General features: G+C 47.7%; 2 protein-coding genes across 2 annotated transcripts in view; both read left to right on the forward strand.

Annotated features, from left to right (window-relative positions):
- apoltp (apolipoprotein lipid transfer particle homolog) overlaps positions 1 to 3,315 on the forward strand; it is a 293,932-nt gene extending 290,617 nt beyond the window's left edge. The window contains exon 66 of the mRNA XM_080207085.1: positions 3,028 to 3,315. Coding sequence (XP_080063211.1) covers positions 3,028 to 3,315 — 288 coding nt within the window. The remainder of the gene's footprint in view (positions 1 to 3,027) is intronic.
- A 473-nt stretch (positions 3,316 to 3,788) lies between these two features.
- On the forward strand, positions 3,789 to 26,083 carry LOC145355172 (uncharacterized). The gene is made up of 7 exons (XM_080207086.1): positions 3,789 to 3,920; positions 5,171 to 5,294; positions 12,259 to 12,435; positions 13,806 to 13,929; positions 16,391 to 16,526; positions 18,733 to 18,912; positions 25,184 to 26,083. Exons 1-7 carry the CDS (start codon positions 3,789 to 3,791, stop codon positions 25,352 to 25,354), a joined length of 1,044 nt encoding a protein of 347 aa, XP_080063212.1. The 3' UTR covers positions 25,355 to 26,083.
- Positions 26,084 to 27,318: the final 1,235 nt, after the last annotated feature.

Consider the following 27,318-nt stretch of genomic DNA (forward strand, 5'->3'; position numbering starts at 1 on the left):
AGTGCTAACCCACTGTGCCACCACGAATGTCAATTAGTGCCCTTATGTTACCTTGAGTACATGTTCCAGTACGGCCCTGGTTCTGTGTATCACTGTCTCTTGCATTTGGGATCTAGGGTGTCCTGATTGGCATTGGTACAGTGGTAGCTGTGAGGTTTGTGTGGAGCAAAATGCTGCAGGTTTTTACAAGTGAAACTGAGAAGTCTGAAGCATTGCATGTTTTGCCTTGTTATTGTCATGCTTTTCATTGTTGTAACCAGGGTGGGCAATGCTAAAACTATGCACTGGAAACCAAAATTGTGTTTTTGGAAGAAGCAGTTGCTAAATTAAGGCTGCAATGTTTTGAAATGTTTCATTGTGCAAATTGTGCTGGTGAAATAAAATTAATTCTCATTTCTTTATTAAAAAAATGGAGCGGCACAGTGGTTAGCACTGGTGTCTCACAGCGCCAGGGCCTGGGTTCGATTCCCGGCTCGGGTCATTGTCTGTGCGGAGTCTGCACATTCTCCTCGTGTCTGCGTGGGTCTCCTCCCGGTGCTCCAGTTTCCTCCCGCCGTCCAAAGATTTGCGGGTTAGCTCGATTGATTCCCAAGTTGGGAATCGAACCCGGGTTCTCTGGCGCTGTGAGGCAGCAGTGCTAACCACTGTGCCGCCCGTCTCCCTCACCTCACTGGCCTCCAACCTCGTGCTCAGCACCAATAAGAGGGGCTTTGGGGAAAGACTGGAGGGGAAGGGGAGTCTCTGCATCCTCCAATGTAAGCGAGTCACTTGAGACAGGCTGATGAGGTTCCTCCCACAACAAGATGCTGTGAAAACTCTTGGCAAATCTGATTCCTGGACAATTTCCAGGACCTTTCACTGCCAGAGTCAACATAAAATGTTTCAGGACAGCGCTGCTTTTATGGAATACGCAGTTTAGTGTGAATAAATATGCAAGTATGTTGCACGACTCACTGCTAACATCAATAAGCTAAACAAAACACGGCCAATAGAATATTTTGAAAGTAGATCATTTCCGCCTTGTAAGTATAAGTGAGAAATAGCCATAGGAAGCTTTTAAATCCGTTTTAAAGCACGGATGCTTACTCATTCTACAATAGCTACACAAAGGCCTGAAGCAAGGGAGGAATCACTTTGTGACCATGAACAGAGATTAAGGAGGAAGTATATATTAAATCAGTCAAATGACTACAGGAAGGTAATCTGGTATGAATCAGGGTGTGTTAGAAAGAGTTCAGGGGAAAGTCATTGTGAATATCATCAGCAAGACATTAGATTTGGGCAGATTTGTTGAAGGGTGACTAAATAGACTCATAATGGCCAGGATTCTCCCAACATCATTCTAAATGCCAAATTAGTATCAAAACTGGAGTAACTCCTGCTGTTTTTTAAAGCAGGATTTTCAAAATGAATTTCCCACACTCTGTGCACTGCAGAGTGCCTGCGTGAGATTCACGCTGAAAATCAGCGAGCGGAGCTTATTCCCATCGGAGAGGCCGGCAGCATGCACCCATCAGACACGTACACACACACACACACACAGAGACACAAGTATACACGTACACACACACACACATACACGCACACGTATACACGTACACACACACACACGTATACACGTACACACACACACGTGTACACACACACACGAGTATACACGTACACACACACACGCACACGTATACACGTACACACACACGTGTACACGTACACACACACACGTATACACGTACATACACTCACATACACATACAGACACACACACATACACTCTCTCTCACTCACACACTCGCATACTTTATCACTCTCTTTCACACTCACTCACTCACTCATTCTCATGCTCTCCCCCGCGCCGCTCGCCCCCGCACTATTCGCTTGCTCAAACTCAAGTCATGTCCCCTGGTCCCACCAAAATGCTAAAAGTTGAACTCCCCAGGCGGGATTTGAATTTTGCCTCCCTGGCCTGCCCAGACTTTGCCATCCCTGACTTCGCTGCAGCTGTCTCCTTGTGCTCCAGCAACCAAAGGCCATGCTTGCATCCTCACGTTCCAGCCAGCCCCTCCGCTCTGTAGCCAGCCTATCAGTAGCAAACATGGGTGAGAAACAGGCTCTGATTGAAGGATTGTGAATGAAATTACCCCCACAGAATTTGTAAGCAGCTCTGAGCAGGATCTTACTTTGGAAGCCAGCTTCTTGACAGGAAGTTTGAAAGCTGCCTTGGGGGCCATATAGAGGTTCTTTGCAGGTCACATCCATCCAACAGGCCGAACCTTGGAGAAGCCTGGGATATATGATACATTACTTATAGGGCCGAGGGGCCTGTTTCCTGTGCTGTTCTTTGTACAAAAGGGCAAAGAGAAACCCATGACGATATCCTAAGTAAACTCAGTACACCCATGTCTAGCTCACAGTTGGAGAAGATTTAACATCACATACTTGTGTAATATTGAGATTTTAATTGCTAACATCTCTGTGACAAACAAGAGACAGATAGAAAGAAAGGTAGAGTCATTACTTTCCTCATTCTAATTTTTTTTTAATTAAGTTGAATTCTGAGAGAAGTTTTTGGGAAAATGGGTAAGAAAGGGGCATTTCGGGTGCGGGGGGGGGAAGAAAATCCTCAGATTTTATCAGTATTTAAGTTATTAAATATTTGCGCGGCACGGTAGCACAGCGGTTAGCACTGCTGCTTCGCAGCTCCAGGGTCCTGGGTTCGATTCCTGGCTCGGGTCACTGTCTGTTGTGGAGTTTGCACATTCTCCTCGTGTCTGCGTGGGTTTCCTCCGGGTGCTCCGGTTTCCTCCCACAGCCCAAAGTTGTGTGGGTTAGGTTGATTGGCCGTGCTAAGAAATTGCCCCTTAGTGTCCAGAGGTGCGTAGGTTAGAGGGATAGGGGAGTAGGGCCCGGGTGGGATTGTGTTCGGCGCAGACTCGACGGGCCGAAGGGCCTCTTTCTGCACTGTAGGGTTTCTATGATTAACATATGCCTCATAACGTGACATTTGTGCATTTCTGCCTTATTTTTTAGGTAGATCCCGTTCCATTCTATGACATGTGCCTGAGTGACATGTGCGAATCCTCAGACCTTCAGCCAGGCTGTAACCTCGCAGCCGCATTTGTTCACTTGTGCAACAGGAATTTTGTTCCCCTGGAAATTCCATCACAGTGCGGTAAACTTGGCCACTTTTTATCAATCATATTGGTAATGTTCATGTCAGATCGGAGAAAGTACCGTAAAGTTCCATTCCGCGAAATGTACTATAAAATTCATTCCCGAGAAAGTACTGCAAAATTCATTCCGGGAAATGTACTATAAAATTCATTCCCGAGAAAGTACTGCAAAATTCATTCCGGGAAATGTACTATAAAATTCATTCCCGAGAAAGTACTGCAAAATTCATTCCGGGAAATGTACTATAAAATTCATTCCCGAGAAAGTACTGCAAAATTCATTCCGGGAAATGTACTATAAAATTCATTCCCGAGAAAGTACTGCAAAATTCATTCCGGGAAATGGACTGTAAAATTTATTCCGGAGAGTGTATTGCAAAGGAGAAAGTGCTGTAAGATTCGATCCAGAGAAAGTGCTGTAAAATTCAATCCATAGAGAATACTGTAAAGTCCATTCTGGGAAGCGTACTGTAAAATCTATTCCTGAGAAAGTGCTGTAAAATTCCATCCATAGAAAGCGCTGGCAAATTTATTCCGGGGAGAGTACTCTTAAAATTGATCACGGAAAAGTGTGAGGTAACGTACTTGGGAAGGGTGAACAAGGCAAGGGAATATTCGATGAATGGGAAGGTGCCGAGAGGGGTCGAGGAAGCGAAGGGACCTTGGGGTGTGTGTCGACAGGTCCCTGAAGGTGGCAGCGCAAGCGGACAAGATGGTCAAGAAGACACATGGAACGCTTTCCTTTGCTGGGTGAGGTATTGGATACAGAAGCAGGGATGTCGTGCTGGAACTGTGTAAAACACTGGTCAGGCCACAGCTGGGATTTTGCGCGCAGTTCTGGTCACCACATTACAGGAAGGACATAATTGCCCTGGAAAGAGTGTGCAGAGGAGATTTACAAGAATGTTGCCAGGGCTTGAAAATTGCAGCAATCAGTGAGCAGAGACAAGATTGGGGTTGTTTGCCTTTAAAGTAGAGGAGGCTGAGGGGTGACTCAGTTGAGGTGTACAAAATATTGAGGGATCTCGATAGGAAAGACTTGTTATTCGCCAGTTTTCTAACTTTCAAGAAAGCAAAGTTCCAGGTTTGTTTTTGAGAACCACAGAAAAGTTACAGTGCAGAAAGAGGCCATTCAGCCCATTGTGTCTGCGCTAGCCAGAAAAGTGAAAAAAAACAGTCCAGCCGCTCATTTTAATTCCAGTTAACTGAGGGGTGAATTACCAGGGAGCCCAGATTTAAAGTGATTTGTAGGAGGATTAGAGGAGACACGAGGAAAAGCTTCCTCACCCCAGGGCGATCTGTGGAATCCACTGCCGAAGTTGCTGGTTGAAGTGTCCTCCAAATTTAAAATCTCCTAGGATCTGTATTTGAAGTGCTGGAACCTCCAGGGCCACGACTCAGATGCTAGAAACTGGAATTAAAATGAGCGGCTGGACTGATTTTTTTCACTTTTCTGGCCAGCGCAGACACAATGGGCTGAATGGCCTCTTTCTGCACTGTGACTTCTCTGTGGTTCTCAAAAAACAAAACTGGAACTTTGCTTTCTTGAAAGTTAGAAAACTGGCTCATAGCCCTCTCAGAGAGAGAGCTGGAACTTTATTCTTCATGGCGGTGTGACACTTAATTCACCTTTCCGGTCTTTAACGGATTCTTACATGGGATTGGGACTGATTGGAAATCTCAAAGAGACGAAACAGATACAATGGACTGAATTCTCCCCCCTCTGTGCTGCAAGATCAGGAAATAAATCAATTTCCTCACTCATGCAAGTCGAAAAGTACACTCTATATGACCAGATTTTCACACCACCCCCTGCCCCGTCAATGGGGAGGTTGGGGGGGGTGGGATTCCTTCCGGATTCCAGCCTACCCAAACCGCACTGCAATCCGGGACGGGAAAGGTAAATCCAAAACTTAACTGACTTGGATCTTGGATGGGAAATGGGCAAAGGGCTTATATCAGAAGCCCCTTCTGAAGTCTCTCCCTCCCTACTCCCTTAGGGTCTGGTGGCCCCAGGTGAATTAAGTGTCACGCCGCCCTTGTTGCTGACCTCTTGGGACAATATCTCACACTCAGCGGAGGAGAAAGCAGCAGTAGCCATCTGCCATTGCATCGATCAGGGTGGTGAGCGAAGGGGAAGGAAATAGATGTCTCTGTTCTCCTTTTCCGTATGGGTCTCATACCTGCCCCTCCTTGCCAACCCCAAGCCCCTTGCAGCTATTTCACCCTCAAATGGCTGTTGAACGGCTACAGGCAGGATCTCCACCCCTCACTTAGTGGAGAAAGAGAGGTTAGTCAGGAGGATTCCAGGCCCCGCTGCAGTGACGGGAACTGCAGTGGACTGAAGAGGCAACGCTTGAAGGCTCCCGAGACTACCTCCTGGCACTGAGGCCAAGGTATAGTCAAGGGATTCCCAGGATGGGGAGGGTAGGGAAGGACTGAGAGGGGGGCGGGGAAGAGTCATTATGAGAATGGAGGGGGGCACCGAATGGTGGAGAGGCAGCTCTGGGGGCCACCAGACCCTAAGGGAGTAGGGAGGGAGAGACTTCAGAAGGGGCTTCTGATAAAAGCCCCTTGCCCACTTCCCATCCAAGATCCAGGTCAGTCAAGTTTTGGATTTACCTTTCCCGTCCCGGATTGCAGTGTGGTTTGGGTGGGCTGGAATCCGGAAGGAATCCCCCTCCCTCCTCACTGACGGCGGGGGTGAAAATCTGGTCATTGAGTGTACTTTTCCACTTGCATGAGCACGAGTGAGGAAATTGGCACTTTTATTTCCTGATCTTGCAGCACAGAGGGAGGAAACTTCAGTCCATTGTATCTGCTTCATCTCTTTGAGATTTCCAATTAGTCCCAATCCCCGACTGCAATTCCACACTGCAATTTCCGCCCTTTCAAGTTTTCATCCAGTTCTCTTTACGCGAGGTATTATTTAGTCTGCTTTCACTCCCCATTGCATTACAGATGATAAGAATTGGCATAGTAACAAACATTCTCCAGATATCACTTCTGATTCTCTAACCAATTACCATGAATCTGTTTCCTCCGGTTAACAACCCGACTGCCACAGGGAGCAGTTTCCTCTGACTTATTTGGCAAACACCTTTGTGAGTGTGAGTTCATTTGTTAAACCTTCCTCTGACCTTCTTTACTCTCCAATCCGAGCTTCTCTCATTTCTCCTGGAAATCTCCTCTGTACTCTTCCCCAAGTAAGAAGTCTCACAACACCAGGTTAAAGTCCAACAGGTTTATTTGATAGTGAACGCCACAAGCTTTCGGAGCGCCGTTCCTTCGTCAAGCGAGTGTAAGCAGTTGGACTTTAACCTGGTGTTGTGAGACTTCTTACTGTGTTTACCCCAGTGGTATCTCCACATCAAGACTACCAACTCTTCCCCAAGACCGTGGCATTGGGAGGTTGCGGTGGTTGAGTGGGGCGATACAGCTGGCACAGTTTAACACAAGTGTCCTCAGCAGATCTTAGACAAGGCAGACTTGTGATGGGTGGAAGAATGAGCATTATCAAAGTTAAATGCATTCCTTATGTAACGACAATGACTAGAGCGAAGACATGTTAGAACAAGGACAATCATTCCCTACTTATAGGAGTAGAGAAAGTGGGAAAGGTTTAAGGAGGGAATTCCAGACCTTAGGAACCATATTGCATTCAGGGCTTAGCACCAGTGGGGAAACAGTTAAAATCAGTGATCTCGAGGAGCCAAAATCGGGTGGCACAGTGATTAGCACTGCTGCCTCACAGCACCAGAAACCTGGGTACAATTCCAGCCTTGGGTGACTGTGTGGAGTCTGCATGTTCTCCCCATGTCTGCTTGGGTTTCCTCCGGGTGCTCCAGTTTCCTCCCACAGTCCAAAGATGTGCAGGTTAGGTGGATTGGACGTGCTAAGTTGCTCCTTAGTGTACAAAAACGAGTAGGCTAGGAAGATTAGCGGCGATAAATATGTGGGGTTACGGGGATAGCTTCTTGTCAGTCTTGTTACTGAGTTTATCCCAGTCCAACGTTGGCATCTCGACATTGTTACAGGGTTAGGGCAGGGGTTTAGCCTGGGTGAGATGCTCTGTCATAGAGTCGATGCACACTCAATCGGCTGAATCGCCTCCTTCTGCACTGTAGGGATTCTACGATCCGAGAGGAGCACAGGTATTATGGAGGGTTTGCGGGGCTGGAGGAGATTATTAGAAATGGGGAGTGATCTGGCGAAAAAGGTATTGAGAATTTTAACATCAGGGGACCGCATAACTGAGCAAGGATGTTGGCCAGCAAGCAAGGGTCATGGGCAAACTGGACTCAGTGCAAGATGGGAAGCAGAGTTATGGATAAAAAAAAATTTAAGAAAAAGAGGAATACCAATTATTTAGCGCTTGTGGTTTCCCAGAAGGGCTTTAAGTTGATCTTTCTCTATACCCTAGCTGTGACGGTAACCCTACATTCTTGTTTCCTTCTCTAAGAATGGTATACTTTGTACAGTGCACAAGAAACAACACTTTTCACTGTATACTAATACATGTGACAATAATAATTCACATCAAATATTGTCCAAACTTGCTGTTTTACGTAATAATCATTTGTAACATCAGAGAGAAAGCTAAGACTTTACCTGTTAAAAACCTGTTTAAAATAAGTTTAAAGCACTTTGTTCTTTGTAGAACTGTTTAAAGCATTTACTTATTGTATTTACTGCTTTAAGAATTGTGAGGGAGTGATTATCAGGCAGTTGTGGCCCATCAGCTTTAAATCAGCGCCAAGTTTAAAAGGAGGCCTGGTGTAGATAGCGGGCAGCGTCGGAGCGGGCAGCGGAGTGAGAGGGAAGCAGAGTGAGCTATTAGGGCTTAATATCAAAAAGGGCTTGAAGGTAAAAAGGCCAGGTGGAAAGAACAAGGAAAAAAAAAAATTTTTTTTTTCAAAACTACTACAGCAAAAAACAAGGAAAATATTTTTTTCCCACAACAAATTATATTGAATAATGGAGGGGCATGTGATGTGCGGTTCCTGTATGATGTGGGAACTGGTGGACCCCAGGGTCCTTCCCAGTGGCCATGTCTGCAGTAAGTGCAGGTTGCTGGAGGAGCTCCAGCTCAAGGTGGATGAGCTGGCCTCTGAGCTACAGACACTGAGGCTCATCAGGGGGAGAGAGGGTGTCATTGTCAATGGGGTGCAAGTGACATCCACCCCCCCTAGACTGTCTAAATCTAAGGGTCAGGAACAAAAGGGGGCTGCTGGGAGGAGGAAGGGGGGTGAGGAGCGGAGGCCTCAGCCTCTTAATCTGCATAACAGGTTTGAGGTTCTTGCTTCCAGTCTGGAAGAGGACGAGGCAGGTGAGGTTGGTGAGCAAACTGCACACGGTACAGTGATGCAGCAGGACATAGGCAAAGACAAGGGGAAAAGGAACGTAGTAGTGATTGGAGATAGTGGGGTGAAGGGTATTGACACTGTCCTTTGTCACAATGACAAAGTGCACAGAAGGGTGTGTTGTCTGCCTGGTGCTCGGGTACAGGATGTCGCAGCTGGGCTGCAGAGGAACCTGGAGTGGGAGGGTGAGAACCCAGTTGTGGTGGTACATGTGGGTGCCAGCGACGTAGGCAAAGTGCGGACTGAGGATCTGGGGAGGGAGTATGAGAAGCTGGGAATGGAATTAAAAAGTAGAACCGACAAGGTGGTCTTCTCTGGGCTACTGCCTGAACCGAGTGCAGACGGGCGTAGGGTTGACAGGATAAAGGAAGTGAATGGGTGGCTCAGAGATTGGTGTGGGAGGAATGGGATCGAATTTATGGGGCATTGGCACCAGTATTGGGGTAGGTGGGACTTGTTCGGGCGGGATGGGGTTGGTCTGAATCGTGCTGGGACCAGAGTGCTGGCGAATCGAGTAAAGAGAACTGTAGACAGGGCTTTAAACTAATTAGGGGGGGGGAGGGTGCGAGGGTAGGTGATGTTAGGAGGTCTACAGTTAAGGATAGGGTACAGGTAAGGGAAGAGGCTGAGGATGTCCCAAGTGGTGGCGTTACGGCAAATAGGGTCCAGAAGAAGGCTGGGATGAAAGCGCTTTATCTGAATGCACGAAGCATTCGGAATAAAGTGGATGAGCTGGTGGCGCAGATCGACACAAATGGATACGATCTGGTGGCCATTACAGAGACGTGGCTGCAAGGTGACAGGGACTGGGAGATGAATGTACAGGGCTATCAAGAGTTTAGGAAGGATAGGCAGGAGGAAAGAGGGGGTGGCGTAGCTCTGCTGATTAAGGACAGCATCAAGGTGGTAGCAAGGGATGATATCGGAGCCAAAGAGCAGAAAGTGGAATCGTTGTGGGTGGAGATTAGGAACAGCAAAGGGAGGAAGACGCTGGTGGGTGTCGTCTATAGGCCCCCGAATAATGATCTGGAGGTGGGGCGGGCTGTTAACGCGCAAATAAGTGCGGCATGCAGGAATGGGACGGCAGTAGTTATGGGGGATTTCAATCTGCATATTGATTGGTCGACCCATGTTGGACGAGGTGGGCTCGAGGAGGAGTTCTTGGAATGCTGCCGGGATAGTTTCCTGGAACAGTGTGTGTTGGAGCCGACGAGGGAGCGAGCTATCTTGGATCTGGTGCTATGTAATGAGGCGGGTAGAATTAGGGACCTTGAGGTGAAGGATCCTCTTGGAGAGAGTGATCATTGTATGGTGGAGTTTCTGTTGCAGATGGAGGAGGAGAAAGTGGGTTCCCGGACACGTGTCCTTTGTTTGAATAGAGGGGAGTACGGTAGGATGAGAGAAGAATTGGCGAATGTGGACTGGGGGAGCGCGTTGGAAGGTAGGTCTGCTGAGGAGCAGTGGAGGATCTTTAAGGAGATCTTTCTTGGTGCTCAGCAGAAATTTATTCCGATGGTTAAAAAGGACAGTAGGAAGAGAGGTAATAAGCCGTGGATAACGAAGGAGGTGAAGGAAAGTGTTAAATTAAAAGCGGAGGAATTTAGAGTAGCTAAGAGCAGTGGGCGAGAAGAGGATTGGGAAAGGTTTAAATGTCAACAAAGATTGACAAAAAAGTTGATAAAGGAGGGTAGAAGAAGCTATGAAGCTGGGCTAGCACTTAATATAAAAAAGGATAGCAAGAGTTTTTATAAATATATAAAAAGGAAGAGGCTGGCTAGGGTGAACGTTGGTCCCTTAGCGGATGAGAAAGGGGACCTAGTGGTAGGGGATGGGGATATGGCTAAGGTCTTGAATAACTTTTTTGTTTCTGTCTTCACGGAGGAGGACGTGAATAATTTGCCGGGTGTTAGCGATGGAAAGGTGGTAGGACTGGAGGGTCTTAATGACATTACTGTTACTAGAGAGGTGGTGCGCGACAGACTGGAGGGGCTGATTGTGGACAAGTCTCCAGGACCGGATGGAATGCATCCGAGGGTTCTGAAAGAAATGGCGGAGGTGATAGTGGATGCCTTGGTGGTTATTTTCCAGACGTCGCTGGATTCCGGGGAAGTGCCGGAGGATTGGAAAACGGCTAATGTTACGCCGTTGTTTAAGAAGGGTGCCAGGCAAAAGGCGGGGAATTATAGGCCGGTTAGTTTAACGTCTGTGGTAGGTAAAATGTTAGAATCCGTCATTAAGGAGGAAATTGCGAGGCATCTTGAAGGAAATTGCTTGATAGGGCAGACGCAACACGGTTTCATTAAAGGGAAGTCGTGTCTGACCAATTTACTGGAGTTCTATGAGGATGTGTCTAGGGCGGTGGATAGAGGAGAGCCGGTGGATGTGGTCTTTCTGGATTTTCAGAAGGCGTTTGATAAGGTACCTCACAAGAGGTTACTGCAGAAGGTCAGAGGACATGGAGTTGGGGGTAGGGTGTTAGCGTGGATAGAGGATTGGTTGTCAAATAGGAGGCAGAGAGTGGGGGTCAATGGGTGCTATTCGGATTGGCGGTTGGTGACTAGTGGGGTGCCCCAGGGGTCGGTGCTGGGGCCTCAGCTATTTACCATTTATATAGATGATCTGGAGGAGGGAACCGAGTGTAGGGTGTCGAAATTTGCTGATGACACCAAGATTGGGGGAAAGGCAAATTGTGCGGAGGGTGTGGAGAGTCTGCAGAAGGATCTAGATAGGCTGGGCGAATGGGCCAGGAAATGGCAAATGGAATTTAATGTTGGCAAGTGTGAGGTGGTCCACTTTGGTAGGAAGAATGGTAGGAAGGACTATTACTTACGTGGCGAAAAACTGCAGCAGGCGACGGTGCAGAGGGACCTCGGGGTCCTTGTGCATGAGTCGCAAAAACCCAGCCTGCAGGTGCAGCAGGTGGTCAGGAAGGCGAATGGGATGCTGGCCTTCATAGCGAGGGGGATTGAATATAAAAGTAGGGAGGTCTTGCTGCAGCTGTATAGGGCATTGGTGAGGCCGCAGCTGGAGTACTGTGTGCAGTTTTGGGCGCCGCACCTGCGCAAGGATATTTTGGCCTTGGAGGGAGTGCAGAGGAGGTTTACTAGGCTGATACCGGAGTTGAGGGGGTTGAGCTATGAGGAGAGGCTGAATAAACTAGGCTTGTACTCGTTAGAGTTTAGAAGAATGAGGGGAGATCTCATTGAGACGTATAAGATGATGAATGGGATGGATAGGATAGAGGTGGAAAGACTCTTCCCGCTCAAAAAAGACAGTAGGACTAGGGGGCACAGCCTCAAAATAAAGGGGGGGCAGTTCAGAACGGAGTTGAGGAGGAACTTCTTCACTCAAAGGGTGGTGAATCTCTGGAATTCTCTGCCCGTTGAAGTGGTGGAGGCTGCCTCGCTAAATATTTTTAAGAAGCGGGTTGATGGGTTTTTGATAAGAGAGGGGATTAAGGGTTATGGGGAGAGGGCGGGAATGTGGAACTGAGCCACGACAGATCAGCCATGATCTTATTGAATGGCGGGGCAGGCTCGAAGGGCCAGATGGCCTACTCCTGCTCCTATTTCTTATGTTCTTATTTCTTATGTAACATCACTTTCTGCCACAAATATTTCCGAGCACCAACCGGTGGTGTAATTTGGGGATTCACATTAACAATATCCAGGCAGTGGAAGTGTCTCTCTGCGATGCTATACTCCGATGTTTCTGTCGTCTTGCAGTGGCTGGCAAAGTGAGTGACAGCATGCAGAATGACGATGTGGTAGATAACAAGCGATGGCCGACGTTAACACCAGCAGATGTCCTCTTCATTATTGAAGAAAGAGACTGCAACAGGCCGACGGTTACAAAACTTCCCTCGCTTATTAACTCGTTGGTGGAAACCTTCAAAAAACAAGGTAATTTTTCCCTTCACTGTTTTAATCTATTCGGCACATTGCTTGCCTTAAAAGCAAGGACCGGGAAGGATGCTGGAAGGACGGATTGAGAAGATATGGAGACCAGTGAGCAGGAATGATTAATAAAGACGAGGGGTGGAATTTTTCAAACATATACGAGGGAGAGGGAGTTGCGTGCTGTGCCCTGATGCTCTGATATTGGTTATAATGGGGAAGAGGGTTTTTTAATCTTCAATTGGAGATTGAAAAGGACATGCCTGTCTCAGTGCAAAAATTGGCCAAGTGTCTGTTTCTGACCGAAACTGCTGTGTTCCCGCTTCCCCAAGGAAACCGGCAGGTTTTTCTCACCGGATCGTCTGCCACTTTGTCAAAACAAAGCGAGGGGATGCGTTTTGTACCATCATTGCTGAGGGGTGGAACCTCAAGATGCCAGCAAGGCGGACCCCACTGAGTAACTGGGAGGCCCCAATCTCAAATTGAGATTAAACCCCCCACATCGGGACATCGGAGCCATCTCTCCCCCGACAATCTTGGTGGGTTTCTTCGGGGTGCTCCAGTTTCCTCCCACAGTCCAAAGGGGTGGCACAGTGGCTAGCACCACTGCCTCATAGCGCCGGGGACCCAGCGTCGATTCCCGGCTTGGGTCACTGTCTGTGCGGAGATTGCACATTCTCCCCGTACCTGCATGGGCTTCCTCCAGGAGCTCCAGTTTCCTACCACAGCCCAAAAATGTTGTGGACGAAGCGGATTGGTCACGCTAAATTGCCTCTTAGTGTCGGGGGACTAGCTAGAGTAAATGCATGGGGTTATGGAGATCGGGCCTGGGTGGGATTGTGGTCAGTGAAGACTCGATGGGCCAAATGGCCTCTTTCTGTACTTGAAGATTCTGTGTTCAGGTTTGGTGGATCGGCCATGCGAAATTGCCCCTGACTGTCCGAAGATGTGCAGGTTAGGCAGATTGGCCATGGTAAACTGCCACTTAGTGTCCAAAGATGCGTAAGTTAGGTGGATCGGCCGTGCTAAATTGCCCCTCGGCTTCCAAAGATGTGCAGGTTGAGTGGTTTGACCGTGTTAAATTGCCCCTTAGTGTCCCAAAGATGTGTAGGTGAGGTGGGTTAGCCATGGTCAATGCTCAGGATTACATGGATAGGGCAGGGGAATAGACCAAGGTAGAATGCTCTTTCAGAGGATCAGTGTGGACTCGATGGGCCGAATGTCCTCCTGCTGCACCGTAGGGATTCGATGGATTATAAATCTTGTCGCTTCTTTTTTGTCTATTTATTTGGAAAGCACAATGCTGCTAATTTCACAACCCACATGCGAAGAGGATGTTTGTCACACGAATATCCGTGATTGTCTTTCCTTGCCAGGAATCACCGATGTGAAGTTTGGTTTCATTGCCTTTGCCGATGATGGCATTCACGAGCAGCACCTCCTTGTTGTCAAGAGGGACAACTCGACTTCACCATCGTGGCACTTGGAAAAGGAGCTGGGGTAAGGTTGTTCAGATGAGAGACGCCATTGGTACTGAAACCTCTTCAGAAGTTTCTCTATTGTGAAATGGAGCATGCTCGTAGTATAAAAAATCCCATTTTCCTGCGGGGGGGAAGTGATCCATTGCAAATGTCCTTACGGCAGCGCTTGGTTGTCAGATGGAGCTATTTAATAAGGTATTTTAACGATACATGAGATACATAAAATGCATAATATATAATAAGATACATAAAAGGTAGGGGAGTCTAAAACTAAAGGGCATAGGTGAGAGGGGAGAGATACAAAAGGGTCCAGAGGAGCAAGTTTTTCACACAGAGGACGATGAGCGTCTGGAACCAGCTGCCAGAGGCAGTGGTAGAGATAGGTACAATTTTAAAAAGCATTTAGACAGCTACGTGGGTAATATGGGCATAGAGGGAGATGGGCCAAATGGGAGGGGTTTAAAAAGAAAAGGGTGGCATGGACAAGTTGGGCCAAAGGGCCTGTTTCCATCACTCTATGACACTGCAAGATATCACTTCAAAATCTTTGTTTTAAAGTGTGCAACCATCAAAGTGTTAAGGAGGATTTCTTAAAGGTGTTCTCCATTTATAGTTCGTGGGCTGATGCAGTTAGATTAATTGCAGTCCTTATAATCCCTGTTGTGGTCTTACACTGGATAAGGTCAATTTGATGTTTCTTACCCATTGGATGGATAAACCATTTCATCCTGAAACTCTCCAATCTCCCGCTCAAAACCTTGTGAAACCACAAGAGAAACGGCCTCATTGGCTGAAATTGCCCCTCGAATGATATTGGAGGCAATGTAAGAGCAGGAGACATAGGACCAGGAGGAGGCCATTCAGCCCTTCAAGCCTCTGCCACCATTTAATAAGATCATGGCTGTTCTAACACTCGCTCAGCCCACTTTCCTACCTCCTCGCCGTAACCCGGAATTCCCCGACTGATTAAAAACCTATCCATCTCAACCTTAAAAATGCTCAAGGATTCGGCCTCCACAGCTTCCTGGGGTAAATAATTCCAAAGATTCACCACTCTTTGAGAGAAGAAATTCTTCCTCAGATCTGTCTAAAATGAGCACTCCCTTATTCTGGTCCAGGCAGCACGGTAGCACAGTGGTCAGCGCTGCTGCTTCACAGCTCCACAGACCTGGGTTCGATTCCCGGTTCGGGTCACTGTCTGTGTGGAGTTTGCGCATTCTCCCCGTGTCTGCGTGGGTTTCCTCCGGGTGCTCCGGTTTCCTCCCACAGCCCAAAGATGTGCGGGTTAGGTTGATTGGCCGTGCTAAAATTGCCCCTTTGTGTCCTGAGATGTGTAGGTTAGAGGGATTAGTGGGTAAAATATGTCGGGATACGGTGGTAGGGCCGAGGTGGGATTGTGGTCGGTGCAGACTCGATTCCTATTTCCTTCCTTGAAGAAAGGAATAACATTTACCACTCTCCAGTCCTCTGGCACAATCCCTGTGGACAGTACGGACCCAAAGATGAAAGCTAAAGACTCCGCAGTCTCATCCCTTGCCTTCCAAAGTATCCTAGGATGTATCTCATCTGGCCCAGGGGACTTATCGATCCTCAGGTTTTTCAAAATTGCGAATACATCTTCCCTCAGAACATCTACCTCCTCCATCCTATCAGCCTGAAAGTAATTATATCCTCCTTACCAGCTGCCTCCCTCCCACCTTTGTATCATCCACAAATTAGCCAGAGTATCTTCGGTTCCTTCCTCCAAATCGTTCATATATTGTGAAGAGCTGCAGTCCCTGTGATACTCCACTGGTTACTGCCCTCCACCCTGAGAAAGATCCCTTTTTGGCGACTTGCTACTTTCTACCAATGAAAGACCAGTGCCAGCCCCTTGTCTTTTCCTAAGCTTGTAGCAGCCCAGCCTCCCATTGAGTGCCCAGCCTCTTGCCCACAAAATGGTTCATTCCCTTCTCCTTTATTAACCGCACAGTGGTTAGCACTGCTGCCTCACAGCGCCAGGGACCTAGGTTCAGTTCCAGCCTTGGGTGATTGTGTTGAGTTTGCATGTTCTCCCTGTGTCTACACGGGTTTTTTTCCGGGTGCTCCGGTTTCCTCCCACAATCCAAAGATGTGCAGGATTTGCCATGCTAAATTGCCCCTCAGGGTCCAAAGATGTGTAATTTAGGGGGATTAGCCATGCTAAGTTGCCCTTTAGAGTCCAAAGATGTATAGTTTAGATGGATTGACCGTGTTATATTGCCCCTTTGTGTCCAGTGATGTGTAGGTTAGGGGATTAGTCTTGGTAAATGAGCTGGGTTACAGGAATAGAGCGGAGAGGAGGACCTGAAGGATTGCAACCTGAATTCCACCCAAACGAAGATGGGAAGTTCTACCCAATTGATGTGATTAGACTCAGCACTGAGCAGGGATTGGAGTTCAGAGAAAGGCTGTTAAATGACTATACAGTGAGTGCCTCACACCTGTTTTATCTTCACCAGTAACCTGACGTTCAGCCGCAATTTCTCTCGCAATGTGCCAGCTGCTGTGAACTTGGTAACTCAGTGGCCTTTCCGTATCGAAGCCAGCAAGAGCGCCATTCTGCTGACTTGTTCCAGATGTCAGCGGAATTACAAGGTAACTTCATATTAATTGCACGACAGACGCTGAGACTCGTTACGCATGTCTGAGTGAATACTCATTGCCAGTATCAATTACAGAGAGAGAGAGCAATGTCTGTGTTTCATTGCGTTAGTTATTTCCTCTTTCTGGAGTTGTAAGAATTGGAAATCTCTGCACAAACGTACACGAGACTTTCTGGTTCTATTTCTTTGTTCATGGGACGTGGATCCCCAGCTGGAGCAGCCTTTATCCCCAATCATAATTGCCCTTGAGAAGGTGGTGGTGAGCTGCCTTCTTAAACCTCTGCAGTCCATGTGGTGTAGGACACTCACTGTGCTGTGAGGGAGGGAGTTCAGGATTTAAACCCAGTGACAGTGAAGGAACGGTGATGTATTCTCAAGTCAGGATGGCAGGCGGCTTGGAGGGAACTGGCAGGTGGTGGTGTTCCCATATATATAAAATATTCGCTGCCCTTTTTAACTTGTCCTGTTCGGTGGTAGAGAACAACGAACAGTACAGCACAGGAACGAGCCCTTCGGCCCTCCAAGCCCGCACCGATCACGATGCCGTGTGCACTTCCAGAGTCCGTAACCTTCCAATCTCATTCTATTCATGTATTCGTCTAGACGCTGTTTAAGTGCTGCTCTCATACGTACTCCCACCACCTCCCTGGGCAATCCGTTCCACAGTAAAAAGTCTGACAACACCAGGTTTTAGTCCAACCTATTTATTTGATAATATATTATCAAATAAATAGGTTGGACTAAAACCTGGTGTTGTCAGACTTTTTACTGTGTTTACGCCAGTCCAACGCCGGCATACCCACATCACATCAATCCGTTCCAGACATTCAACACCCTCTGTGAACAAAAAACTTGCCTCGCACATCTCCTCTAAACTTTTCCCCACGGACCTGAAATCTATGTCCGCTAGCACTCGACTTTTCTACCCTAGGAAAGAATATGTGACTATCTACTCTGTCCATGCCACTGATAATCTTGTAGACCTCTATCAGGTCACCCCTCAACCTCTGTAGTTCCAGTGAGAATGAACCAAGTTCCTCCAACCTCCTCTCATAGCCAATGCCCTCCATACCAGGCAACCTCCTGGTAAACCTCTTCTGTAACCTTTCCAAAGCCTCCACGTCCTTCTGGTAGTGTGGCGACCAGAATTCTGCGCAGTATTCCAAATTAGGCCTTACTGATGTTCTTTCCAGCTGCAGCATGTCATGGCTTTGGGAAGTGCCAGGGCCTGGCAGAATGAGTTTGATTCAGTCAGCCTGGGTTCAGCAGGCCAGCCTTCCCTCTGCCCAGCGATTTTAGGCTACCAACTGTGATTAAATCTATTCCTGGAGGTCTCACCACGTGACTTAAACCCAGCCATCAGTCGGCCAACACATCCATCATCGTGACGCACTGTCTTCCTACGCCAACTGGAAGCAAAAAGACTCATTACCCAATAAGACGATGCTCGACTGTCAGCCTTGTTCCCTCATGTCAATATTTCTAAATGTGGGAAAGAGAAACGTCTGAAGAAAATGATGGAATAAACTATTGTTGGCAACCCTAACAGCAATGGATGGATGGATTGTATATTTATTTCAGTGAATCAGCACACTGAACAATTCAAGGGAAAGTGTCTTTCCCCACACAGGATAGGCTCCTGACCCCCATTTGATCCTGACCTTGTCGGGTGGGGCGGGGGGGGTCCCAACAACCGTGGGAAAAGTCCTGTCCCTTGGTCCTCAGCGTATCAGTAGCAGCAACACATTTATATCACATCATTGCCGACGGGTAGCATGGTAGCACAGTGTTCAGCACTGCTGCCTGTCAATGCTGGGGACGAGGGTTCGATTCCCAGCTCGGGTCGTTGTCTGTGTGGAGTTTGCACGTTCTCCCCGTGTCTGCGTGGGTTTCCTCCGGCTGCTCCACAATCTGAAAAGATGTGTGGGTTAGGCGCATCGGTCATGCTAAATTCACTGCACCCGAGCAGGGGAGTCTGGCGACTCGGGGATTTTCCCAGTAACTTCATTGCAGTGTTAATGTAAACCTACTTGTGACACTAAAATAAACGAACTTAAATTGAATATGGACTTGGCGTGAGGAGCGACGGCTGTGACCCAAAGGGAGCATGAATTTGTCTTGCATCTGACTCGTCCCAGATGCTGCTTTGGAGCAGTTTGTCAGCGACCCCCACGAATAATATGTGTTATTTTTGTCAGTCGTCCGAAGCCACTTTGCAGAACTTGCTGACGTCCTCGGGGATTGTCCTGCACGTCCTGAAGGACATGAAGTTTCAGCTGAAGAACGGAGACAGCGACCCTAGTGTTGTAGGCTTGGACGACGGCAATCTCTTCAGAGTCAGCGATGCCGGGAGCCAGCCGTCACGCCATCACATTGCGGTAAGTTTACACCGCTTCCAAGGGAAGAATCTCTTTAAGGGAGAAGAATTTAAATGTGCAGAACTCTTCATCTGATTCAATCTCTGGAAACAAATTGTTCTCATTACCCAGAACAAGAGGTCATCATTTTTTTTTTATCTTCAGCTGCTTTCTCTCCAGACAGCAATTCCATCAAGCCTGTTAATGTCAAGATAACAAACTCGCTGACGCACACAGCAATCAGAACTCATTGCGGCATAAATAATTTAATTCTCTTTCCTTTTTGCCAAACCCACGGGTCTAAAAAATCAGTTGTTGTTCATTAAAGCTTCACACAAATTGTCACATTTATTCGTGCGCTGGTGTGCTTCCTCTCTCAGCTGTCCCTCGTAGAGCTTGGGCACATATGTTGAAATGTAGCTATAATGTATTGAGGTAGAGATTTGCCTGCGACAGAAAGAAAACACACAAAAAAATCCAATTGTCAAAATGTTCCTGTCGATTTATGGGACTGCCATATCGCAACAAGTTTTGATTTATTCCGACGAAGGGTCACCCAGACTGGAAACGTTGGCTCTTTTCTCCTCTTCTCTCCTGCTGAGATTTTCCAGCATTTTCTGTTGTTGTTTCCGATTCCAGCATCCACAGTATAAGAACATAAGAACATAAGAAATAGGAGCAGGAGTAGGCCATCTAGCCCTTCGAGCCTGCCCCGCCATTCAATAAGATCATGGCTGATCTGTCGTGGCTCAGTTCCACTTTCCCGCCCTCTCCCCATAACCCTTAATCCCCTCTCTTATCAAAAACCCATCAACCCGCTTCTTAAAAATATTTAGCGAGGCAGCCTCCACCACTTCAACGGGCAGAGAATTCCAGAGATTCACCACCTTTTGAGTGAAGAAGTTCCTCCTCAACTCCGTTCTAAACCGCCTCCCCTTTATCTTGAGGCTGTGCCCCCTAGTCCTACTGTCTTTTTTGAGCGGGAAGAGTCTCTCCACCTCTATCCTATCCATCCCATTCATCATCTTATACGTCTCAATGAGATCTCCCCTCATTCTTCTAAACTCTAGCGAGTACAAGCCTAGTTTATTCAGCCTCTCCTCATAGCTCAACCCCCTCAACTCCGGTATCAGCCTAGTAAACCTCCTCTGCACTCCCTCCAGGGCCAAAATATCCTTGCGCAGGTGCGGCGCCCAAAACTGCACACAGTACTCCAGCTGCGGCCTCACCAATGCCCTATACAGCTGCAGCAAGACCTCCCTACTTTTATATTCAATCCCCCTCGCTATGAAGGCCAGCATCCCATTCGCCTTCCTGACCACCTGCTGCACCTGCAAGCTGGGTTTTTGCGACTCATGCACAAGGACCCCGAGGTCCCTCTGCACCATCGCCTGCTGCAGTTTTTCGCCACGTAAGTAATAGTCCTTCCTACCATTCTTCCTACCAAAGTGGACTACCTCACACTTGCCAACATTAAATTCCATTTGCCATTTCCTGGCCCATTCGCCCAGCCTATCTAGATCCTTCTGCAGACTCTCTACACCCTCCGCACAATTTGCCTTTCCCCCAATCTTGGTGTCATCAGCAAATTTCGACACCCTGCACTCGGTTCCCTCCTCCAGATCATCTATATAAATGGTAAATAGCTGAGGCCCCAGCACCGACCCCTGGGGCACCCCACTAGTCACCAACCGCCAATCCGAATAGCACCCATTGACCCCCACTCTCTGCCTCCTATTTGACAACCAATCCTCTATCCACGCTAACACCCTACCCCCAACTCCATGTCCCCTGACCTTCTGCAATAACCTCTTGTGAGGTACCTTGTCAAACGCCTTCTGAAAATCCAGAAAGACCACATCCACCGGCTCTCCTCTATCCACTGCCCTAGACACATCCTCACAGAACTCCAGTAAATTTGTCAGACACGACTTCCCTTTAATGAAACCGTGTTGCGTCCGCCCTATCAAGCAATTCCCTTCAAGATGCCTCGCAATTTCCTGCTTAATGACGGATTCTAACATTTTACCTACCACAGACGTTAAACTAACCGGCCTATAATTCCCCGCCTTTTGCCTGGCACCCTTCTTAAACAACGGCGTAACATTAGCCGTTTTCCAATCTTCCGGCACTTCCCCGGAATCCAGCGACGTCTGGAAAATAACCACCAAAGCATCCACTATAACCTCCGCCATTTCTTTCAGAACCCTCGGATGCATTCCATCCGGTCCTGGGGACTTGTCCACAATCAGCCCCTCCAGTCTGTCGAGCACCACCTCTCTAGTAACAGTAATGTCATTAAGACCCTCCATTCCTACCACCTTTCCATCGCTAACACCCGGCAAATTATTCACGTCCTCTTCCGTGAAGACAGAAACAAAAAAGTTATTCAAGACCTTAGCCATATCCCCATCCCCTACCACTAGCTCCCCTTTCTCATCCTCTAAAGGACCAATGTTCACCCTAGCCAGCCTCTTCCTTTTTATATATTTATAAAAACTCTTGCTATCCTTTTTTATATTAAGTGCTAGCCCAGCCTCATAGCTTCTCCTACCCTCCTTTATCAACTTCTTTGTCAATCTTTGTTGACATTTAAACCTTTCCCAATCCTCTTCTCGCCCACTGCTCTTAGCTACTCTAAATTCCTCCGCTTTTAATTTAACACTTTCCTTCACCTCCTTCGTTATCCACGGCTTATTACCTCTCTTCCTACTGTCCTTTTTAACCATCGGAATAAATTTCTGCTGAGCACCAAGAAAGATCTCCTTAAAGATCCTCCACTGCTCCTCAGCAGACCTACCTTCCAACGCGCTCCCCCAGTCCACATTCGCCAATTCTTCTCTCATCCTACCGTACTCCCCTCTGTTCAAACAAAGGACGCGTGTCCGGGAACCCACTTTCTCCTCCTCCATCTGCAACAGAAACTCCACCATACAATGATCACTCTCTCCAAGAGGATCCTTCACCGCAAGGTCCCTAATTCTACCCGCCTCATTACATAGCACCAGATCCAAGATAGCTCGCTCCCTCGTCGGCTCCAACACACACTGTTCAAGGAAATTATCCCGGCAGCATTCCAAGAACTCCTCCTCGAGCCCACCTCGTCCAACATGGGTCGACCAATCAATATGCAGATTGAAATCTCCCATAACTACTGCCGTCCCATTCCTGCACGCCGCACTTATTTGCGCGTTAACAGCCCGCCCCACCTCCAGATCATTATTCGGGGGCCTATAGACGACACCCACCAGCGTCTTCCTCCCTTTGCTGTTCCTAATCTCCACCCACAACGATTCCACGTTCTGCTCTTTGGCTCCGATATCATCCCTTGCTACCACCTTGATACTATCCTTAATCAGCAGAGCTACGCCACCCCCTCTTTCCTCCTGCCTATCCTTCCTAAACACTTGATAGCCCTGTACATTCATCTCCCAGTCCCTGTCACCTTGCAGCCACGTCTCTGTAATGGCCACCAGATCGTATCCATTTGTGTCGATCTGCGCCACCAGCTCATCCACTTTATTCCGAATGCTTCGTGCATTCAGATAAAGCGCTTTCATCCCAGCCTTCACCTGGACCCTATTTGCCGTAACGCCACCAATTGGGACATCCTTGGCCTCTTCCCTTACCTGTACCCTATCCTTAACTTTAGACCTCGTAGCGTCACCTACCCTCGCACCCTCCCCCCCCCCTAATTAGTTTAAAGCCCTGTCTATAGTCCTCTTTACTCGATTCGCCAACACTCTGGTCCCAGCACGATTCAGACCAACCCCATCCCGTCCGAACAAGTCCCACCTACCCCAATACTGGTGCCAATGCCCCATAAATTCGAACCCATTCCTCCCACACCAATCCCTGAGCCACCCATTCACTTCCTTTAGCCTGTCAACCCTACGCCTGTCTGCACTCAGTTCAGGCAGTAGCCCAGAGACAACCACCTTGTCGGTTCTACTTTTTAATTCCATTCCCAGCTTCTCATACTCCCTCCCCAGATCCTCAGTCCGCACTTTGCCTACGTCGCCGGCACCCACATGTACTACAACGACCGGGTTCTCACCCTCCCACTCCAGGTTCCTCTGCAGCCCAGCTGCGACATCCTGTACCCGAGCACCAGGCAGACAACACACCCTTCTGTGCACTTTGTCATTGTGACAAAGGACAGTGTCAATACTCTTCACCCCACTATCTCCAATCACTACTACGTTCCTTTTCCCCTTCTCTTTGCCTATGTCCTGCTGCATCACTGTACCGTGTGCAGTTTGCTCACCAACCTCACCTTCTGCGTCTATTGTGTTGATTTATTCATTCCTGGGATATGAAAGTTGCCGGCAAGACCAACACTTGGCGCCCATCCCTAATTGCCCTTGAACTGAATGGCTTGCTTGGCCGTTTCAGAGGGGCGGTTCAGAGTCAACTTCATTGCCGTGTCACCTGTAGGCCAGCCTAGGTAAGGACAGCAGATTTTCTTTCACAAACGAACCGGGTTAGGTTTATCCGACAATCGATGACCACTTCATAAGTAAAATCAAAATATTCCAGATGCTGGCAATCTGAAATAAAACCGGAAAATGCTGGAAAAACTCAGCGGCGTCTGTGGAGAGACAAACAGAGTTAATGTTCCACGTCTATAAGACTCTTCTTCAACTCAAGAGGAATATGATTGATTTTATACTATTCAAGAGCGGGTGGAACAAAATCGAAAGTCGTGGATAGGTGGGAACAAGGAGAGATTTGACAAAGATGTCACGAACACGAGACAAAGGGAGTATTGATGATCGTGTTAATTAATGACAGTATTGAAGACTAAAGAAGGTGTGAACAGTGGCCTAAAGGTTAGATTGTAGAATGTTTTATCGCAGAAAATAGGTCAGTGCTCTCTCAGATTACTCAAAACCTGATCATTTCATGGTTACCATTACTGAGGCTAGCTCTCAATTTGAAGTCACGTGGAAATGTCAGTGTTCTGATCCGGAACCGCACGGTGTAATTTTATCAGTGTCAAAGCCGGAGATCCATTCGTATTTCTACCGACGCTTTGGTTAAATCATCATTTCCCCTTTTTTCACAGAAGCTGATTTCTATTTTGATTTCATGACTCTCTCGTTCCTTGGGCTCACTCAGTCTGAACTTGCCAAGCTTATTTTATTCATCCAAGGGGTGTGGGTGTCACTGGCCAGGTCCTCATTTATTGCCCATCCCTAATTGCCCTTGAGAAAGACTGTCTGCAAAATCAACAACAATTTATTGATCTAACTAACAGTGAACGGGTTAACTAAACTATTAACGAGCCCAATAAAACGTGATTCTAATGGAATGCTGTTCAGATAAATACAATTCCCGCTCATTAACAAAAGAAATAGAATTTTAGTCACTTTCTAAGTTACAGCGAGGTTTGGCATTTTCTGGAATATTCTGCCTTCTTTCTTCTTGGCTATCTTGCTGAGGCTTTGAGCTCAAGACTGAACAGTGGCAGAGGGCTGTCTCTGCTTTTCATAGAATCATGGACACCCCACAGAAAGAGGCCATTTGGCCCATCGAGTCTGCTCTGAACACAATCCCACCCAGATCCTACCCCCCCCTGTATCCCTACACATTTACCCGCCAGTCCCTCTAACCTACGCATCTCAGGACACTAAGGGGCAATTTTAGAACGGTCAATCAACCCAACCTGCACCCCTTTGGACTGTGGGAGGAAACCCACGCAGACACGAAGAGAACGTGCAAACTCCACACGGACAGTGACCCGAGCCGGGAATTGAACCCAGGACCCGAGCTGTGAACCACTGTGCTCCCGTGCCACCTCAAAATCCTACCCAGGTCCTACCCCATATCCCTACGCATTTACCCACTAATCCCTCTATCCTACGCATCTCAGGACGCTAAGGGGCAATTTTAGCATGGCCAATCAACCTAACCCGCACATCTTTGCCCCACTGCCTGTTCTTTTATACCTGTAATGACATATCCACGTCCCTTACAGGTTACCAAAACATCAATTTCAAATCAAAAAGGTTGCTGGCATCCAAGTGCCTAATTTAAAATGACAGGCCAAATTCACAATATTCAAAAGCCTATTGCCAAGGCAACCTTGCTGTTTTTTTATTTGCCTTTGATACCAATGTTTCAGTCTGTGTACAGGCACCATATGCACCTGCGTTTTCGTTTTAACTCTCTAAGCACGGAAAAACACCACCTTTTTAAAGGGAGCAGGCAATTTTACAAACATCAATCTCGCCACACATTCCGACGTGCGATCGCGGCCAAACGATCCCGACCGTCTTTTGTTTTTCAGTTGCCGGCCGAAGATATGTGTCTGTCCGCAGCCATCGAATCGGGAGGAGCGATATTCGATTCTTCCAAGTTCATCAATCAAAGTGAAAACTTCCTCCGGTTATTCAGTCTCCGCGTTACCAGGAAGCACCCGTTTGGCAAGTGCGAGAGTTGCGAGCCCGCCACAGGTTGAAACGGCTTCACGCTCGGAAGTTGACTGTCCACTACAAGAAAAAAAGAAGGTCAGATTATTCTAATGGCAGGTACACAGTATAAGGAATGTATCCCACAATCGGTGACCACCCGTGGAATTAAAAATCACATTCAGTCCACACCGTGCTGTACATATCACTCTAAATTCCTAGTCCAAATTAAAATTTATTGAATTAGAATAAACAATGTATCCTCAGGCTGGCATGGACAAGATGGGTCAAATGGCCTCCTTCCGCGCTGTAACCTTTCTAAGGCTCAATGTGTATTTCACTCTGACTTGCTGGTACTCTCAGTCGAATGCTGGATTTATATTTCTAACACGTTAAAAAGAAAGGAGTTTTTTTTTAAAAACTCCCTAAATTATCACTGTTTTCTCCGCAATATTTCCTTGAAGGTTCACCAGAAGTAATTAATGATAATGATGTGAGGGAGCTGAACATAACTGATAAAGTGTGCTTCAGAAGCTCGGTCTGAGAATCTGCTGCTTTGGCTTTTCAGCTGCAAGGTGACTCATGCTGGTTTGTTTGTCTGTGTCGTGTAGATAGCCAACGTCTGGGTGTCTGGCATCTGTGTAGCTTAATATCCAGCCAAACCACAAACGTCTGATTCCATCATTTTTCAAATTCTGACTCACGTCAACTTTCTGCACAAGAAGCAGGACAGCCAAAGTAAGATCCGGCGGGGGGGTAGTTTTCCCATTCCGCCAGCCATGGGAGTTTGCTTCGTCCAGTGCAGACGGAGGCCATTCGGCCCATCGAGTCTGCAACGACAACAATCCCACCCCCCCCAGGCTCTATCCCCACAACCCCACACGTTTGCCCCCGCTAACCTACACACCCCGGGCAATTTAGCATGACCACTCAACCTAATCCGCACGCACGTCTTTCGGACTGCGGGAGGAAACCCACGCAGACACGGGGAGAATGTGCAAAACTCCACACGGGCAGTGACCCGAGCGGGGCATCGGGCTCGGGTCCCTGGAGCCGTGAGGCAAATTGTAGCAGGGGAGGGTTGGTTGTGGGGGAGGTGGGAACGGTGGATCACACCACGTGAAGGTCCATTAACACGGGGCGGGATTTTTCCAGTTTCTGGGGACCAACGCAGCTGGAAAATCCCACCGTCAGTGTTTGGACTCTGCTGATAAAAGCAGTCGAGCACCTGCTGTGTGGAGTGGGTGATCAGACCCGCATGATGAGTCATCCTGCAGTAAACAAGAAGGATTGAAACTGGAGCTAATTTGAGTACAAATCCTGAAATCACGTCGAGATGCCAAACCCTTTCCAACATTGTTGTATAAACGGTACGACCCAGATTTACTGTCGTTTGTACAAGAGGTCGGGACGGTACTTGTCGGACCTGTAGAGTCAGCCAGAAGTCTGGAATCGGAGAAGTTGTTCAGGAGCTGTTCTAATTGTAGAACGGTTGAAGTGGCCCAAACGGTCAGTAGCAGCAGAAAATTGCGAGTTAAGACGGGGATGAAAATCTCCGTCGACCTGAGCTGAAATTTCAGGAACGTTTATTATTCTCAGCAGATGCCACCAATTATGAAAATAATAATCGAGACATTAAGAAAGGCATCAATTTGTTGAATAGCAATAATAATAATTTAGCACAGAATTGTAAATATCTCAATGTAGCGTAAAATTGGTGCTTTTTTATCTGTCTGTCGGTTTACTAAATTCCTTGTCCCCCCGAAACGTTTTGTACTCGCGGAAGAAACTCTTTGATTTTGGTGAAATATAGTTTTTATCAGTCTCAAATGTGGTGAACTATCAGTGAGTCAATCCGAGAAAGACTATTTTCCCAGCGGGACGCGAACGCCGGAATTTTACCGGCACGCCCGCCTGAGACTCTTAAGATCGTGCCCGAGGCCAGCGGAGAATGCCGTTCTGCGAGTCTCGCCCGCCCCAATGTCGGACCGGGCGTGCCGGTAAAACTGGGGCC

Source organism: Carcharhinus amblyrhynchos, chromosome 18 (genome assembly GCF_965287045.1).
Source record: "Carcharhinus amblyrhynchos chromosome 18, sCarAmb.v2.hapA, whole genome shotgun sequence".
Lineage (NCBI taxonomy): Eukaryota > Metazoa > Chordata > Chondrichthyes > Carcharhiniformes > Carcharhinidae > Carcharhinus > Carcharhinus amblyrhynchos.